The sequence below is a fragment of the Corvus cornix genome, chromosome 2, assembly GCF_000738735.6.
Source record: "Corvus cornix cornix isolate S_Up_H32 chromosome 2, ASM73873v5, whole genome shotgun sequence".
Taxonomy (NCBI): Eukaryota; Metazoa; Chordata; class Aves; order Passeriformes; family Corvidae; genus Corvus; species Corvus cornix.
In genome coordinates, this window is record NC_046333.1 from 65,577,180 (window position 1) to 65,596,309 (window position 19,130).

Sequence of the window (19,130 nt, forward strand, 5' to 3'; positions counted from 1 at the left end):
AAGTCAGGATTAGTTGCAAAGCAGTTGGTTATACCCTTTTCATCAGCAGTGAAGGTTTGAATCCAGACCAGCTTGTGATATCACATTTTTTATCGTAGATTTGTTTCACAACTTCTGCTCTATATCTTCAAGACTTAAAACCCAAAACTTGTGTAAGTCTTGTTGAAATAATACAACCTCAAAATTGTAACACCCATTTTCATTACTTACTGTTGTTTACATGACAATACCACAGGGGCATTTTTTAAAACTGGGCATCTACTGCTGAGGCACTTCATAGACACGTTTAGAAGTTTCTGTTTAAATGCCCGAGCCTGCAGAGTTAAGCATTTTTAACTTAACACACCATGAGTAAATGATATCTGGACCTGCTTTAGATTTTGAGAGCACTTACAGCAGAATCTTCATAGGGTGTAGGTCTTGGACAGCAAATGGACATAAAGTGTAGGAGAAAAGAAGCAAGTTTTTTGAAGATGAAAGCAGCATCACGAAATAAATCAGTTCTGTATCAGGGTAGTATTTGTCATGTGTTCTTACCTTCACACCTCTGAATATTCTAAGAAATCTCACTTGTGAACACCCACTCAGAGACAGGCAGAGGTGTCACAATGTGCCTTGATGCTGCATTTCTTTCTGCTGTGTGCTCGAGCTGATAACTCACTCAGCCCACAAAATCAATACCGTCATTTCTGTCGATTTCCTCTTGCCTGGCAGAGACATTTGGGCCATAGGACTAGAAACAACTCACAGTTGCAGCTACAAGTCCAGTGCACCAGAAGAAATGCCTCTACAGGCTTCCTCCCCTCTCTTCCAGCTTGTGAGACTTGATCAAAGCTCTCCAACAGTTCAGTCTTGGCAGAAAATACTGCACCAGAACATTTTATAGTGGCCCAATGTTCATACATTATTTGGATTAAAATAAAGTGTTATGAGTTCGTAATCTAAGAACTATAGCAACTTACAAACCCAAACATTGGTAAGAGTGACAATCCTTAGCACATGTGAAACTCCAACCTTTACTCACTGGCAGCGGGGAAATACACTGTATGTTATTGTATACAGCAAATAAATAAGTAAAAACATGATTGCTTGTTTTTTTCAGAGCAGGCAACAGAAAGGGATACAGTAGGTATTACTGTCTGGAGATTCATTGTCAGTCACTGAAAATCCTGATGCAGCTTGCAGAAGACATGAGTGGAAACACTATGAGCTTTCTGTAAAAATGACAGAGTTTAAGCCAGCTAGCCAAATACCCAAATTACCTTAGAGACTGTGTTTTTTAACCTAGCCTTCCTGCAGTTCAACTTAGCCACTGAACCTTTCCCAAGGGAAAAAAACCCAAAACTTTTAAGGAGACACACGTGGCTTCCTAAGTACATGCAGCAGAACAAAGAGAAGGGCCAAGAGGTGGTTCACTGCCTGATCTGACATCATTTAATGGCTCTTGCCACTGCCTTGCAAAAGGCTAGGAGTTAAAGAGAGTCGGGATTTTTTTCTCCTTAATTCTCTGATAATATTTCCCCATATTCTCTTTGTCTATTTTCTGCTTGTTACAAGCCTAAGAGAGCCCAGGTGGCTGTTACATATCCACTTAAGAGGCTCAGGAACAGAATTTCAACCATTAGAGTTTCATATTAAATTTACAGATATAATTTACAACAGAAAACAAAAGTGGTTTTTTCTTCTTTCTCATTTCCTTACACTTTGATTCATTTTTCTCATATCCAGGCTTTGTGCCAGCCCCATTTCATGTACCACCACTTGGCCTCCTCCAGGGCAGAACTCTTCCCAGGGTAAGCAGTTGATGGTAGTAGCTCATCAGCTGCTGAGAGTTACCCGCGAGGTGAAGAGGAGGGCATTGTGGGGGAAAATACGTTTTAGTACAGTTCTTCATCTCGATTTAAAATACATGCCTCTTTTTTCCCACCTTCAAAAAGCACTGATCTATTTAAAAAGCAGTCAGTGGGCTCTCGGGTTGAGAGGCCGTACTGGGAAATAACAGGCTACCCTTTTCAGCCCCTCTCTCTGCCTGTGGTTTGGGTGGGGCAAGGTGTTGCAGAGGTACAACATACCTCTGATCAGTTCTCTCACCTGTAAAACTCACTTGTTTCCCATCATTCTGCATATCAGGAACTGGAGTTCATGAGAAAAGGCCAAATTCTGCCCTCCACGGTACTGCTATAAATTCAGAGTAATTTCGTTTGCTTCAGTAGGTTTATTTGCTCTTTGTCCTTGTGAAACAGTGTAAACTACAGTGTTGTGTATTGGCTGTAAGCACGAGAATGGTCTTCTTGTTGCCGTAGTTAGGAATGTTCTCTGTTGCAGCCTAACATGCATTTTAATCCTGGAAGAAATAGAATGTTGGTTTTTCCCCCCCTATATTTAGGGAAGAGGGATTTAATGAACCGCAGGACTGGATATTTTGTAAAGTACATGCACATTCAGCTCTTTTTTCTTGGTTAGGGACATGCCATTGGCATGGAAAAGGCCCAAGTAATTGCTTTTGGAAGAGCGTGGTCTTCAGCAGGAACAGAACAAACTTTCTGCTCAGCTGCCTTTGTTTTGCAGTACTGAAAGTTTGAAGGCTCATTACATGTTTCACCAGAGCCAAAGCTGGTCCCTGTTAGTTGCTCTGCATGGATTAAGTGGTTAACAATGTTTTGAGAATGCTGGGCTAGATAGTTTGTGGGAACACCATCTGTTTCCTTTAACACGTAAACAAGGAAAATTGCTGGTTTGAAATGCAGGGGTTTTTTTTATACTTGGATGACCACAGGCATTCTTAAAAGAGAAGAGGTAAAAGGAAAAATAATCCTCGTGAGGTATAAAGTTCAATGACATTTGTTAGAAAATAAATTCTTGAGTGCCAGACAGGGCTGCTATCCCTGTTCTAGAAGTGGGAAAGGGGGAACATTTCCTTTACAGTCATCTCCTTCCTTCTGAAGTCATCTTCGAAAGTAAACTACCGTCAAAAATAAAACCATAAAAAATTGTTCAACAATGCATTGGGAGGGCTGAGCTTCCCATTCAGAAGCATCAAGTTAATTTAATATATTTATGGGTGAATATCCAAAATCAAAAGTTACTTCTGACTGGGTTTGGTATCTTTCTTTCTTCATCTGCCCAGCTACCCCTCTCTTCCTCATACAGAAGAAGCAGGACAATGCCATGTCCTGATGTCCCATGTGAGGTCATGAGAGTAAGAACAAATGCCCCACATTTGCCTTAGTCAAGTAGTGTGGGCATTCTTTTAACTACTGTAACAAAATGTTTACTCAAGCTTTGGCGACGAGCTGCTTCTGTTCTGAATTGACCAGGAATAAGCAGTCCAGAGGCATATTTAGCTTAATGAAAAGTGTTGGAAGGAAAGAGGAGTGGAGGTACAACAGGAAACATTCTTGTACTCGGTACAGACCAGATTATCATCTGCAGGGGATTTCGTTGTGAAATTGCTCATAACGTGTTGTTACTGGATAATAATCCTCCACACACGAAAATATACCTGAGTCACTGGGAGAAAAAAGCTGTCTTTCATGTTATCAGCAAACCTTGGTTGTCGCTGGGTTTCTTAAAGTCTTACTTTCTGCCTCTCATATAACTCTTTTAAAAGCCTAAAGAGGAGCAGACATAAAAGCATTTGATGCATTTTTATTTGGAAAATAAATGCTACCTTAAGTAGAGTGCACTGCTAAACACAGCCCTGCAGACGTCTCAGGTCTTCTGTCCACGGTTGCACTTGCAGGCAGACTTCACTCATGAATACCCAGAATCAAGCATTTTGTGCTTTAACCTCTCACTTTCTTTGACAAAAGCTAGACACACCCAGAGCAGGGTTTTGTTTCAACCAAATAAAGGCGTTACCCTGCTTGACCACTGCTTTGGGTCTGGGAAAGCGCAAAAGTGTCTAGATGATACAAAAAGTCCTGCAGTGCTGAGTGAAACTGGCTTCCTTCATGTGGCCCATCTAGCTTTACTGTAGCTTTTTAGGATTGTATCACAGCGTAATAAATAAAACCAGTGGCCTTGTAGTACTGTAAATCTTCCATACAGCGTCTGGTATGTCAGGATTTTTTGAAAAATGGGAAAGGCCTCTAAAGATGAGCTACAAGAGTAACTGCAGTTGCATGAAACTCCTGTATGCAGAGTGGGGGAGACTCTCTCTGCAAGTACTGGGTATGAGCAAGCTTCTCTTCCATGTAAGTTCCAGGCTCCATGGTGTGAGGATATCATCTGCTCTGTGACCAGGGCTTCTTGTTACAAAGCAAAATACCATGTTTACCTGTAAGAAGAGCAAGTGGGTTTACTTGTGTGTGCTTAGGGACATGGCTTAGTGGTGGACTTGGCAGTGCTGGGTTTATGGTTGGACCAAATGATCTTAAAGGTCTTTTCCAACCTTCTGTGATTCTATGCCTTATTACCTGTGCTGCTTGGATCAACGCTCTTTTTTATATTAGAGGCCTGTGACTTTGCTCATGGAGATTAATTCTCTGAGCAAGAAGGGAGTGGTGGTGTCTTCAGTCCTGAAGGAGTTTACTCATTCAGCTTCTGGTGTAGAACAAAACTGAGCAAGGGGTTATAAAAATTTCACACTGAGCGACCACTATCTGCCTTTTTGGAGTCTGACACAGCCTGAGTCCTGCTTTGTCCATCTAGGCAACAAGCAGCAGGTGAAGCAGAGTCAAACTGCAGCAGCACATCATTCCTCCTGCTTCCAGCGCTGCATGGGGCCGCTGGCTGCCCACCATGAACACCCTGCTGTTTCTTTTCTCTGGGATGGTCAAGTAGTTTCCCAGCATATTAGCAAGCAGCCTAATGCCACAATGTTCACAAAAGCAGAAGGGCTGGTGGAGATGGGCTCCAGGAAACAGCCCTTTGTTTTTACTGTACATTGTCAGTTCTCCCAGAGGATCCCTTTAAAACACCAAATGACTCATTGAGGCAACTCCATGGTTGTAATTTTGGAGCCCTTGAAAGGAACCTCTGAGTAAACATTGCTTAAAACCAAATATTTCTGTTCTTCATTTGGGTAGAAAGCATTTGACTGGCAGCACACAGCTGGGAAAAGGATGCAAAATACACATGGCAAACTATTCTAGTCTGATCACTAGCCCTCACTGGCAGAAAAAGCATGAAGAAGTGATGTTGATACAAGTTAGAATTTTCTCTGGCAAACAGAATAATCCCAGTATTACATGAGAGTGGCCTGGGAGAGATACTGTCTGGAGTGACCCATTATGGGAAGCTTCCAATTACTTCAGAAAGAACTTCCTTGAAAGTTTTACCTGTAGATACCTTTTGCAATGCAGTAGGTGACTCTGTGGAACAGGAATGGCCTGTCATTAATGTATTTTTTTTAGATTCTTTTTAAAAAAAACTCATATGTACATAAGGCCTATTAGCCTCACACCCAACGGAGCGGGAGTTCTCTCATACGCAGCGCTCTGGAGACTGTATCGCTTCCAGTTCCTGTCTTCAGATGCTAATTCAAAGAAAAGCAGTTGCAAAACCCATGGTCTTCCCCGTCTGCCAGGCGTGACTTCCTCCTTCCCCCAAGGCCCATGCAGTCAGGGCAGGGTAATCCAGTGATTATTTCATGGTACAGGGGCAGAGACTACACAGCCAAATCTGGAAAAGTGAAAAGAAGGAAAGCCTGTGTTGTTAACATAGCAGAGAAGAGCTACGGGGTTGGCATGAGGGACTTTTCCCTGAAGACCTCTGTCAGGAAAAACTCACTGTGAAATCTGGCCAGGATGCAAGGATTCCTTTCAGCAAAATCTGCCACAGGATCCTTACTGACCATTTGAGCAAGAAATGCTGTTATGTCTTACATCAGTTCTAGGGATGGTTAGGTAGCTCTGGTACAAAATTTTCCCCAGCTGAGTACAAAGCCACATCTTATACGAGCCTATGTAATTTGCCATTTTGTGCCTTTGGGTTGCAGTGTTTAAACGTTTTTCTTAGAGCTAAATAGCACCAGCAGAGGTTAGGATGTCAGCATTTCCACTACAAACCCAGCTCTCTTTTGGGGTTAGGTAACATCTCTTTTATACCACACTGCACTGAAATTCTGCTGTGCAGATGCTGTCCAAGACTTAAGGCATTTCTTTTTCACCAAATTTTATTTGTAGTCATTATGATAGTTAATGGTTTACAAAATGTCAAAAAATGTAAATTCTAAGCTTTCTTGTTTTTCACAGGCTGTGATTGCATGATATACTTCAAGAATGGTTTGACATTTCCCATCTCTTAGAGAAACCAAGCAGAGACAGCATAAATTGAACGTCCTGCTTTGGAAGGCTTAAGCATAGCACTTCTATGTAAAGAATTTCCCTAGCCACAACTCACATTCAGTTCTCCAGGATGCTGTGCTATGGAGCGCAGTAACACAAGGAGTCCTGCTGGAGGTGGGAAATACCTCTACAAGCAAAGGCATAGACTCCCAGAGCCTAAACATAATATTTTAAGCCTCTGACAACGAGTGGGGACACTCACACCTAGCAGGATCAGTGTACACACAGCCCTGATCTCAGCGAGTGGGTGGTGTAGCCATCACCTCATGTGGTCTGTGCTAATGGGAAGTCAGTGGGAAGAAGGGACTGAGCTCTCAGATGGGCTGGAGAATCTGTGCTTGAGAAATAGAAGACAGTGTAGAGCACTAGCAAACAGTCATGTCAGGGCTGGTCTGGAAAGAAAAGATGGTGCATTTGTAGCTACTAACACTCATTTTAGGGTGTTCAGCTCTCAGAAGGGTATGCAGAGTGGTGTTACTAACATTGCCAATGAAGCATGAATGTTAACAGGAGTGGATTGTTTATACCCTGTGCAGTTACAGGAAGAACATTCTAAGATCCTCAGAGACTTAACATTTCCTCTTTTTCTTTCATCCACAGGTAATAACACCAGTCCGGTCAGGACAAGGTTATGTTTATGAATTCCCTTCCAAACACCAGAAGGATGCCTACGATATCCCCCCCATTCGCCCTCTCCAAGGGGTAGGTACCAACAAAAGTGCGAACAGGGCACAAAAGGTGATGAATTTCTACCAGACTTTTATGAGCAAGGCAGGTTCTCTCATTTCAGAGAGAAAATATGTTTTAATTAGATGCCATGGCTTATTCACAGATCACAGACGTATTTCAAAGTTTTATTTGATGTTGACTGAGATTTGGCAGCACACCAAAGGCAAAAGTCCCATTTGTTCTCTCTGTTTTGATCAAAGAGTATATCTAAACAGAAGAAACTTGCTGCCTGGGAACATTTTTTTCCCCGTACTTTGTTGTTGCATAGTTGACAGTAATTCACTCAGTAAGGGTAAAATTATCGCCTAGATGAACAGCTGCTATGCAGGGAGTTGTTTTCACCACCTATTGACTGCACCACGAGCTTGAAATATATGTTTGTTCTGGGGGAAACCCTTAGCAGTCAGTCCCCAGGACCACAGACATGTGGAGTGGATGGTTGCAGGACCTGGAACTCACCCAACCTGGATGTAAGGGTGTGATCAGTTCTGGTCACGTGTGCTCCCCTGTTCACCCCAAGAGGTATCTGTAATAGACTGACCCTGATTTACCTCTCAGGATGGAAGTCAGCTGTGACTTCATTTCTCCAGCCTGCTGTCCACACAATTGCCCAAAGGAGACCTAGCAAAGTGCATTTCCTCCTAACTGTCCAAAATTCTGGGCAAATCTAAGACATTCTCCCATATGAAAAAAACTTGAAGAGCTCTGGTCATGTTCAGACTTTTTGAGAGGAGACACAGAAACTAGGAAAACTCATCTGATAGCAGAGGTTTCCATGAGGTGACTTGTTTCTGTAATCAGTTTATTCTTTCTTCAGATATATGACATTCCCCCCACATCGGTTAAGGGGCCTGCACTTCCAGTTCCCACGGGAGAAGCAAAAGCTTTAGGAGTGTATGACATACCACTTGCCAAAGGGGTAAGTATTACTCTGTTTCCACAAGATCCTGTATTTTCGTGTCTGACCAAAGACATGTTCAAACAAGGGTTCATGTATGATCCTGAAGGAAAAGGAGATTTAGTACTTCAAAGATTTCCTTAGGTTTTTAAACTGTTAAAACTGGTAAAGTGAAGCACTGCATCGAAATTAAGGTTATGAACTATAAACTGGTAATTAGACCTACATTATCTTTGTGGCAGCATGCTGCCTTTTTGGATTTTTCTGCTTATGAGAATTTGCATCAAGATGAGTGATAAAAAGCGAGATATTAAAACTGACTCTCAGTCAAACTCAGGATAGGTAGCTGACTCTTTGAAAGTCAATAGCAGATCTTCCATCCCAGCATTTTATAGGCCATATGGAAGATGTAAAATATTCTGCTATTCTAGTCAAGGGTTTCATGTTTTCGGTTCTGTGATTCAGGTCTATGCTGCACCTCCATCTGCATGCCAAGATGATACAGCCCTGAGGGAAAACTTGCAGGATTTTTCATCTCCAGTGGGCCACAGTGTAAGACAAGAAGGAGTATATGATATTCCTCCTCCCATCACCAAAGCAACTGGAAAAGAACTTAATAGATTTTCTCCTGAGAGCCTGTTATTGCCAGGTGGAATGCCACAGACACAGAGTGTTTATGACATCCCTGTGAACCATCAAAACCAATTTCTTGGACAGCAAATTGCACCTGAAAAAGATGTTTATGATACCCCGAGAGGAACTGCATTCCCAGGACAACAGACAGGACTTAGTGAAAGTCTCATCGCAGAAGGAAGAGAAGGTGTCTATGATGTTCCCCCACAAGTCCTCCAAGACAATAAAGGCTTACAGGATGTGACTGATGGGATGAATAGGTTGTCTTTCTCCAGCACAGGAAGCACGAGGAGTAACATGTCCACATCTTCAACAACATCAAAAGACTCTTCTCATTCATCATCAACTGCACAGGACAAAAGACTAATCCTTGATCCAGACACTGCTATAGAGAGGCTTTATCACCTCCAGCAGATGGTGGAGATAGCTGTCAATCACCTCACAGCCTTCATTACACCAGACTGGCGGTCCTATGGATATATGGAGAAGCACATCAATGAAATTCACGCTGCTGTGGATAAGGTAGAGCAGTCACTGTTGGAGTACCTCCAGTTTGCCAAAGGATCGGCAGCCAATGCTTCGTGCCTGTCCGAGTTCAGCCTCCTCAACAAAATGAGGAGGGAGGTGCAAAGGCTGGAGGACTCTCACCAGATCCTTACCCAAACCAGTCATGACTTGAACAGCTACAGCTGGTCTTTGAATGTCCTGGCTGTCAACAGAGTGCAGAACAAGTGCGATGACCTGGATCGGTTTGTTATGGTGGCAAGGACAGTCCCGGACGATGCCAAGCAGCTGACCACTACTATCAGTGTCAACGCAGAGCTGCTCTTCAAACAGGCTCTGGCCAGCTCCCGTTTCAAAACCGTACCAGAGAATATAATGAACGCTCCTGACTGTGTCTACGACAGTCCTCAGATGCAGCGTCACGGAGAAAAAGCACAGACCCACTGCAGCTCCCTTCCCCTGCTCCTGAGTAAAGGCCAGAACCCTTACAATGCCACCAGTGAAGTCTCGGAAAAGAGCTGGATGGATGACTACGATTATGTTCACCTGCAGGTCGGTAAACCCAACACCTTGTTCTGCACAAGGCCATGTAGGAATTGTCTGTGGCTTTTGTAGAAGCTGCTTGTGGGGAAGTAGCAATTGATTGTCGCGCTAATGCATATTTGAGAGTAATTTCACCAGGGTGATTACTTCCTCTCAAACAGGACTGTTGCATATGTGATAGGGATAGCCTTTTGCTCTGCCACACTATCTTTGCATTTTCTGTACTCTTGGTGGTGCACTACCAGTGAGAAAGGCAATACAAAGCAGCCTCTTTCTTGACCTGTAGTTGTCATTTAGCTCAGGAGCAGTTTTGATTTAACACAGTCTCTTACGTTATGCAAAACAGGGTAAAGAAGAATTTGAAAGGCAACAGAAGGAGCTTCTGGAGAAAGAAAATATCATCAAGCAGAGCAAAATGGAGCTAGAGCACCATCAGGTATGTTCTCCCGGGTGTATAATCACCCTGAAATGCAGTGTTCCTCACACGTAAGGAGCACTGGTCAAATAGAGCAGGAGGGGCCCTTGCATTAGCAGTGCACTAAGGATACAGATAATAAAATGCAAAGAGTTTAAAAACTCTAAAAGCTTACCACGGAAGAGAAGTGAGCTTCTGTGATGTCTCACAGCAGGTCAGTCACAAAGCCAGCTTGAGAACTTGGCTTTCCTGGCCCACCATCCAGGGCCTTAATCACTGGACCGTACTGAATACATGTGCCACCTGCACAGCTCCTCAGTGAACATCAACACCATCAGCTCATATTGTGCTGAACATCATTTTTAGTGCTAAAAAAGTAGGTCACAAGATCGAGGGCTGTCACTTTTTCCTCATATTAATTCTTCAATATGTTGTTGCCATATCGTATGGCAGAAAATTGTACAAGCAATGAGGAGGTGAGAGTTAAAGGGTTTTCATCTCAAAATCCCACAGAGATGACAGCTTTTTAAAGATTGTGTAGGAGTCATTGGCACTTAAGTTCATCTCTCTCACTTGTGATTTCAGAATACTCCAAATGAGCAACAGCCTGTAAATTCAGGAGTTTGGGTTGTTGGGTTTTTTTAATGCAAATAAAATATTGTAGGTGTTTCTCCCTTCTGAACTCCGCATGTTTGGATTTATGGTAATCAAAGCACTTGATCCTTTTTACTTAGCACAAGGTCAACATAGGATACCCAGGGGTGTCCCGAGGCATGAAGTGAAATTGTAATACATAACATCTTACAAGAATACTCGCTGAAGAGAGCTTTTGTTTTTCCTTTCAGATCAATCAGTTTCAACGCCTTGAGCAAGAGATCACAAAGCCAGTAGAGAACGACATCTCCAAATGGAAGCCTCCGCAAGACCTCCAGACCTCCCACGACAGCCGCCTGCTTTTGTTCTACTCTGACCAGTGTGAGACTCACTTCAACTCCCTCCTAAACGCCATTGATGCCTTTTTCAGTTGTGTCAACTCTTCTCAGCCCCCCCGGATCTTTGTGGCACACAGCAAGTTCATCATTCTGAGCGCTCACAAACTTGTGTTCATTGGGGACACGCTCGCGAGGCAAATGATGACTCAGGGCATGTGCAACAAAGTGATGAACTCCAGCAACCAGCTGTGTGAACTGCTGAAAAGCGTTGTTCTGGCCACCAAGGCAGCTGCCTTGAGTTACCCCAGCACTGCAGCCCTGCAGAAGATGGTGGACCGAGTAACAGAGCTCTCTCATCACGCACAGTTGTTCAAACTCTCACTGGTCCAAATGGCATCCATGTGATACCTAGCAGAATCCAATCCGTGAGCAGCAAAGCAGAAGAGCAGACAAACTGGAGCTATTTTTATGTAAATGTTATCATTTTCTAGATATTTTTTATTAAATATTTTAAATACATTCTTATGCATTAGAGAGTCTAATTAAATCAGGGATCTGGGAATATTTTCTGGTTCTGTATTATGTTTCTTATACACATTTAGATTTGTATACACAGCATATATGTATATGTTGCTACCTTCCCTAAAACATCAATTAAGCACCTTAAAAATTATATGTCAGGTGAACAGTGCATATCTTTTGTATATACAGCCTGTTTCCTCAGCATATTTGTTAACTGGATGCTGCACTCTTTTTGTTTCATTCCATCTTGATGCTGGTGCATGGGCTTGGTTGTGAAACCTACTTGTAGCAATCCATGAAGCAAGTGTAATGGTTCTCATAGAACTCCATTCCCTTCTTAGAAATTACTTTCTATAGGTTAATTCTGTGAAGCTCAACTCCTCTTGATGTTACTTTGTTGTGTAAAACATTTGGTCATTCTGACCAACATAGATGCACAGCTGCAATGAGCAACACATCAATCAAGGCATACAGCATTTGGGAGAAAAGCATTTTTAGGCCATGTAAGAAACAGGACCTTCTAAGGAGGAAGGCAGAATTGTATATATTTAATATCTTTTGGCATTCAGATTTCACTGTTTCTAATAACTGTGCAACATGGGATTTCAAAACCATGGATGGATTCCCAGCAATGTAATTTCATACATGTTTACTTTGTATGTCCTTGCATTGGCAATTTAATTTTAACAGTCAGGCTTGAAAGCCTTATTGTTTATGGACTCAGAGTTATCCTGAGGGCATCCCAGGATCCATTGGGCTCATCTTTGAGGCTGTGGATGAGCAGTGTTTCAAAATACCAATCCCTTTCAGAAGGATTAACATACAAATTGTATTTCGTATGGAAAGAAAAGAGCTTAATTTGAAATAACAGATATTTAAACATCTCTATATCATACACACAATTTAATGAAGAATAGCACTTAATTTTCTAGGACGTGTAATTGGGAATTAATTGCATCTGTTGCAATTCTGACTTCCATTCAACTACTGGGCTTTTTTTCTGGAATTCTGTTGTGTAGGTACTGGTCCTTTCTGCACTACACTGTTGTTGCCAAAAATGACATCCTGTTTTAATGGGACCGTTCCATCAATAAGCACACACACTCCCACCTAGTAATTTTCAATGTAGACCCTTAAAAACTGTTAGCAGAGTGTTAGGCTCCTCTAGACATTTCATGTATGCTGGTCGCTCCAAAACCCATATCAGCTTATTTGTCATCATTGCCTTCTGTGAACCCCCTAAAAATAAGTCACAGAACACCATTTGCCTGTGGTCCCCAGCCTAAAAGCTGTGCTTCAAAGAGAGCAGTAGCTCAGGAAAATTCCAGGTGATTCTGGCATTTTTAAAGCAGAAACACTACTGTCCTTATTAATTCAAGGTGGTCCCACATGAATGTGTTCAGAGCATTTGCCAGATCTCTGGCAACTACATGGTTGTGAGATCAGTAGCACCTGGAAAACAGGCACTTCTGCCTAACTCCTGACTTTCCCATTTTGTAGCCAAACATGTGCCTTATTAAAATGGGATTTTTTGTCTTAGGTAACAGAACTGTTTCAGCAGTGTATGAAATCCTGCAGCCTTAATGTATTGTCTTAGAGCGAAGACCACTGTTCGCTACCATAACATTCCAGAGTGCAGAACATTCCTGGAAGGTCAGTGGAAGCCAGCACAACCCCAGCTGGCTCAGGATGGGCTCCAAGGCTCGGCCTGGTGTAACATTCTGAAAGGGCAGTTATGATTTTGTAACCTATAACCAGTTGCCAAAAAAAGCAATCTACGTGAACCTGTTTTGTACTGTTGTTGTTTGGGATTCTTTTGCATTTCCTTGTCCACTTTTTTCACTGTATATTCTTAGAAAGTGAAAATGTGTTTCTAAGTGTAGTGGTTATGTTGATAGTTCGTGGTTTCCAAAGGAGAACCTTTATTGCAACCCTGTATTACAGTTTGTTATCTTGTAGAGAATCATTTTGAAACAATTAAAATTACTAGCTTTTTTTATATAAAAAAGGCAACTTGGTCTAATTTTTTCTTGTTTTCAGAGTCTTCTAAGCATATTACAGGGCAATTTTGCTGCTTGCTAATACAATCAAAGCCATTCTAAGATGAGGAATTAACTTTCCATCTTTTCACTGGTCAGTGCTTATAGTGTGAAATGAGAACTTGGGGGTTTAAGAGGAAGGGACAGACAGTTTCCCTGCCTGTCCAGAAGCAGCATTTATCCAACTCAGCTACACAAGCTAACAAGTCCAAAATACAACTATCAGAGCCTACAGTACACTGAGCCACAGTCCTGCCCCATTCCTTGTGTGTATTCCTGCTGTTTAAGTTGCATCCTGAACCACCTCATCCTAGCACCGACAATGGTCCTTCAGGTGAGAGTGGGGCAGTTCCTCTCAACAGGATCCCACAGTAAGGTGGGGTTGCAGGACACAGATGTGCCTTCCACCCTTTCTGGCCTGCTCTCCCTCTCCAGCCCTTACTGGTGAAGCCATGATCCACACAGGAACTGGAAAAGCAATTTGGCTCAGTGCAGGTACCTTTCCCTGCAGCCCAGTGATAACAGTACCCCTCTTCTACCGCATGCCAGGTTGAGCATTATGTGGGTGTGAGTTCCATCTGAAGCAACCCAATGGCTTTAAGGATCAAAAAGTCTTTCCCAAAAGTTACTTTCACATTTCACTGCTGCCAAGGCACTCACTGCCCAATCTCCTGTCAAACACCCAGCAGTGCAGGGAGGAGAGAGAGAAAGCCCAGGGCTGGCACTGTCCTTGCACCAGTTTTTGGCTGCTAATGAAAGACATTTCTGCCATGAAGCCTAAGAGCAATGAAAACCTTGGGAGCAAAGTGCTTGGTTTGGCTCACCACGTCCTTTGCAAGGGGACAGCTGGGGATGCAGGGCTCCTTCCAGAGAGTGCTCCATTTTGCTCCCCTGCTAAATTTAAAAAGGTCAACAACAGAGAAGGGACTGGACAAACAAAATAGTTCAGAATAGAAACCAGAGACTCTTTTTTCCCCTCCCTGAGCCACAATGTCCCCATGCAGTTGTCAAGAAACTGCTGTTGTTTGGCAACCAAGTTGATGGCCAATGTGAAATGACTGTCTCCTGTCCAGTGTGGAAAAAACTCTGCCTCAGGCTAGTGGCAAATGCAGAACACACATGGCTCTTTACTCCATACATTAAGTAATTATTATTTCATGTTAATTAGAAAAATGCTTCCTTCCTCTTCCAGAAGGATGAGCAAGGGAGAAAGAGGCAAAAGCCATCCTTGAAATGAGCAGATTTTAGAGAAGTTACCAATTCATAATGACACAGGACATAATTCATACTTCACAACCCCCTGCTGCTACCTCTGCCATTTCTTGCAAACCAGGGTTGTGCAGCTCCTGCCTTTTCCATAGCCATGCACCGCTGCAGCCTTGGCAGATCCGCTGCCTGCTCTTCCAGCACAGGCAACATGGGTGAAGGACACCCACTTCCCACACCATTGCCTGATGCCAGAGTACACCCCAGCATCTTCACATCCTCTGTAACTTCTAGGTCCTGGAGCTTTTGGCACTCTCTGACATGAACATCTGCGCTGTGTTTCAGAAGTGTCCCCCCCACACCTATCATCAGCTCTTCAGAGTGTTGTCACACCAGTGACACCTTCCCTCTGCCTACAAGCTAAGCATCTGTAGCTTTTCAGATCCAAATCCAGCTTTTCCTTATTGAACCTCCACTTCCAGGCTGCCTGCTCTACCTTAACATGCCTCAATCTCAACCTAAAGGCTTTAGAAGCTCATGGGATTTTCTCCAAAGGTAGCTCTTAACCTTCCCTTGCCATTTCTCCTCTCACGATGTCCACAGCTTTAGTTGACATTTAGACAGAAACATTTCCCGGGCAAAGGCAGGGTCATGCCAGTCCCAAGAGATGACACAAAGCATTCCTTCCTACTCCAAAAGATGCCTGTTCATTTCATCTTAGCCTGTTATACTGGCAGTTTCAAAGGCTGCATGTGCATATCTTAAATCAATGGAGCCCTTTTTCTGCTAGAAGGTTTTCCCATCTCAGAGATGGACTGTATAGATAATGTAGATTTGGGGTCTTTTTAAAAATAATTTATTTTTGTTATCAGCACCCAAATTCCACCTACAACAGCAACTTTATCTGTCTAGGAGTCTGGATATAGCTCTGTGGCTTTTCAACATCACAGTAAAGCTACAGTTGTATGTAGTACTGCAAAATCCTTCCCAGAAATTCTTCTGGATAGAAGAGGGCATTGAATCCCAGGCTTGAGAGTACCTGCATAAACTGAACAGCAGCAGGAAAAATATCTAATCCAGCCCTATTAAAAACCTGTTGACTTCAGAGAGAGCAGGAATGATGCTCAGCTTCCTGGGAGGTTGCATGAGGGGTAGCACAGACTCTTAGTAACTTGTACTACTTAATTTTCCCTCTGATGTACTGCCCAGAGACAATTTTACTTTGATTAAATTAGAGCTAAATTTGGAGTGGAGTTCACATCATGAGCAATGCCTGACTGTGCTGGACGTATTGCCAGCTGTTGGGATCATTTAGGAAACCCAAGTACATCATTCTCCATTCAAAACCCAAATATTTAGCCTTCAGCGCCAGTGAGTTATGCAGGGTAGGAAATAGCCAGTCAGCTGCCTGACCTTGGAAAAGACACCTCCCCAGGGCATTGATTTGAGCTCCTGGGAAGCTGCTGGGTTCATATCGCAGGGGGTCCGATGCTGGTCAGCACCGGTGTGCCACAACCTTCCTAGAGAGAGCGTCCTGCAAAGAACAACTCTTCCAGGGGTGGTGGCAGGCCTCCCTGGCAGCAAGTGTAGCAACTTCTGTGCTACAAGCGATTCCAGCTCTTGTGATTCAGCTCCTTGTGAAATCACCCAAGGCAAACTTGGGGACAGAGAGACAGGAGCCTCGCTTGGCAATTCCACAGAGGTAGCTTTTATTGTCCAGCAGCCCCTGTGAAGGGAAGGCCAGAGACAAAAACTCCCTCGTCACGGGCAGAAACAGGGGCTTTTTATGGGAAAGGCAGGGGGTGGGGTAGAAACCAACTAGCCAACTGGGTACAGGCTATTACCATACAGAAACAAGGCATGCTGGGGGTGGTTCACTTTGTCACCATGACCCAGGAAGGTTGCTTATCTCTGGGGGGAGTCTTTTTGGCCTCAGGCCTCTCTCCTCCAAGGGACTGCAGAGAGCTCTTGTGCCAAGGGCTCACAGCCCTCCACAGGTTCAGATCAGGGTGCTCTTCATCCCCCCCACCTTCCAGGTCAGTGGCTAGGACCACTTAAGGGTGGCTTCCCAGAGTAAAGGACCAACAGGGATAGTTTCAGGTCAAAATTTCCGGGCACAATCTGGGCATGCACACAGCTGTAGAGGCCTCCTCTTCAGCCTCTCAGGGCAGCAGAAAGCAGTAGCTGCCCATCCCATGGGCAAAGCTCTTTGTGCCTCCTTATAAACCCTTGCCTCTGTGGAAACAGTCTTTGCTCTCAGATGTGTGGATTGCTGAACAGGAGAGACTGAAGTGCTCAGAGAGGCAGTGCTGAGTAGAAGATCACTTTTCCATCTCTCCTGGGGTTTAATTTGCAGTAGTAACCTCCTCATAGCAGTTTGTGCTTCAGTTTTGTCTTTTCAGCAGACAGTATCAGGCTTGGCTCAACCCACAATCGAGTTGCAGTTTGCTTTCCTCTTTCTGCAACTCTCCAGGTTTAACTTCTGGCGCTAGGCCCCCACAAGCAAAGCCCACCGAGTCACTGCTCCTCACGGGAATTCACTTTGTTGCTATTGGCCTGTCCATCTCCATGACTCCTCTGAGTCCCTGCCGAGAGCGAAGCCCAGTGCCCGGGAAACAGGTGCCCAAGGAGCACTGCTGCAGCTCCAGTGGCCTCGGCATCCCCACCAGCGCCCTGACAGGGTTTTCCTTTTCTCTGCTGCACACCAAGGGAAAGGATACACGCAGCAATTCAACACGCCGGGCTGACTGTGGTAAAACCAGGAGCGGGGAGCACGAAGTCTCGGGTCTCCAGGAGATTCACGAAGCTCAGCTCATCGCTCTGCGCTGCCTCGGCTTTGCGGCAGGAACAGCAGCCGCAGCCCCCGCCCGCAGCGGGCTCCCGGAGGGTTTCACATTCCATAAGGCCGGGCAAAAATCAAAATTCCCTGGTTCCGTGCAGGCTCGCGCCCACGGAGTATCGGCTCCTGTCAGCCAAGGGGGATGCAAAAACCCTGTTGCTGAGTGGGAGGAGTTGTCCTCTGAGATCAGGAGGACTTTTTTTCCTCATTCCGTGTAATTTCCCTTAATTACAGAAAAAGTGATCAGAGCCCTTTCATTGATGTAAAGCTGCAGGAAACCAAATTCAAGAGGCCCTTCACAGCTTCCCACTTAGCCAGCTTTATCTTGCTCAACACTGCAGCCAGGGCTGCCCAAACCATTGCCAACCAGGAAAACACAGTAACAATGTCCCAGAAGCATCTGCTATTTATATGAAGGCAGACTTAACCATCGTTAAATGAAGGTTACGGTGAAGGACAAGCAGAAAAATCTGGAGGAGGAGAGCAGAGGACAGGAAAAGAAAAAGCAAAGCCTGCTCCGGCTTTAAATTTTCCTACAGAAAGGAATCAAAGTAAATATTAAAACTTTTTGTGCAGTTAGAGGACCCCAGGGCATTTTGCCATGCAGTGATCCAAGTCCTCCTTTATTCTCAGTCAAGCTCAAAGACAAAAAGCCACAAGGGTGAGTGGCCATGAACATGAAAAAGAAAAGATAAACTTCTCCTGTTTTTTCACCCTATGCTTTGTTTTTATGCAGGATGTTAGGAGCAGCCCACCCAAAAGCCTTTTATCTCAGGAGGTGACTTGAGCTGGAAACAGGTACCTGTAATTAACTTGCATTCCAGAAGGGGAGAAGTTAACTTACCTGGCTTTTCTTCATGAGGCATGTCAAAGAGAAATTAATTTTTGATGAACGAGCATGTGCATTCTGCAGTGCTTGACCTGCAGTTACTTTTCAGGCCCCACTGCTCTAGACATGGCTTTCGCTTGTCCACTCGCAGATGTGCTAAAGGAATACGCACAACAGCCCTGCTGGAAACCTGTACCACTTTCATGGGAATTGCTACAATGACCAAATGGACGTTGCCAGAGCAGGGCTGCACTGCACAGGACACCTCATTCCACCCTGAAACAGCAGCAGGTGGAGCTGCCTTTGCTCACTGAGAAGTTAAGGTGGAAATGCACAGGTCCCTTGAATGCAGGCAGCACACAGAACCACTGGCTCCATCAAGAAGTAGAGCTGCTGAAGACACCAAGATACACAAATGAGAAAGCTTCTTCCTCACTCCCTCCTTTTCTCTCCATGGGGCAGTGATGTTCAGAAATGCCTCAGTTTGGATCAGCCTGTATCTGCTCTCAGTGTGAGACACCTCAGATGCAATTCATTCTGCCCACCTAAAGACATTTGCATGGGAAATATCATCAGAGTCCCCTTTAAACTTGACTAGAGCCCGATCTATATGATTAAATCTACTTTAGGATGAGATAAATCCTCTCTGGGCTCCATCTTCTTAGGTCCTCAAGGGCATCTGAGACAAGCAGCTCAGGTGCAAATGAACACATCATACCCTCCTAAATTTTGAGGCTGATGAACACTACCT

The 19,130-nt window shown here is 44.1% G+C and overlaps 1 protein-coding gene and 1 long non-coding RNA gene across 2 annotated transcripts in view; one reads left to right on the forward strand and one right to left on the reverse strand.

The window, feature by feature from the left end:
* NEDD9 (neural precursor cell expressed, developmentally down-regulated 9) overlaps positions 1–13,476 on the forward strand; it is a 37,995-nt gene extending 24,519 nt beyond the window's left edge. The window contains exons 3-7 of the mRNA XM_039568900.1: positions 6,891–6,992; positions 7,837–7,938; positions 8,383–9,606; positions 9,944–10,033; positions 10,858–13,476. Coding sequence (XP_039424834.1) covers positions 6,891–6,992; positions 7,837–7,938; positions 8,383–9,606; positions 9,944–10,033; positions 10,858–11,349 — 2,010 coding nt within the window. The 3' untranslated portion in view covers positions 11,350–13,476. The remainder of the gene's footprint in view (positions 1–6,890; positions 6,993–7,836; positions 7,939–8,382; positions 9,607–9,943; positions 10,034–10,857) is intronic.
* LOC104691389 overlaps positions 1–19,130 on the reverse strand; it is a 47,682-nt gene that overhangs the window by 24,431 nt on the left and 4,121 nt on the right. Inside the window, exon 2 of the long non-coding RNA XR_005604177.1 lies at positions 2,092–5,625. This is a non-coding gene — a long non-coding RNA (uncharacterized LOC104691389). The remainder of the gene's footprint in view (positions 1–2,091; positions 5,626–19,130) is intronic.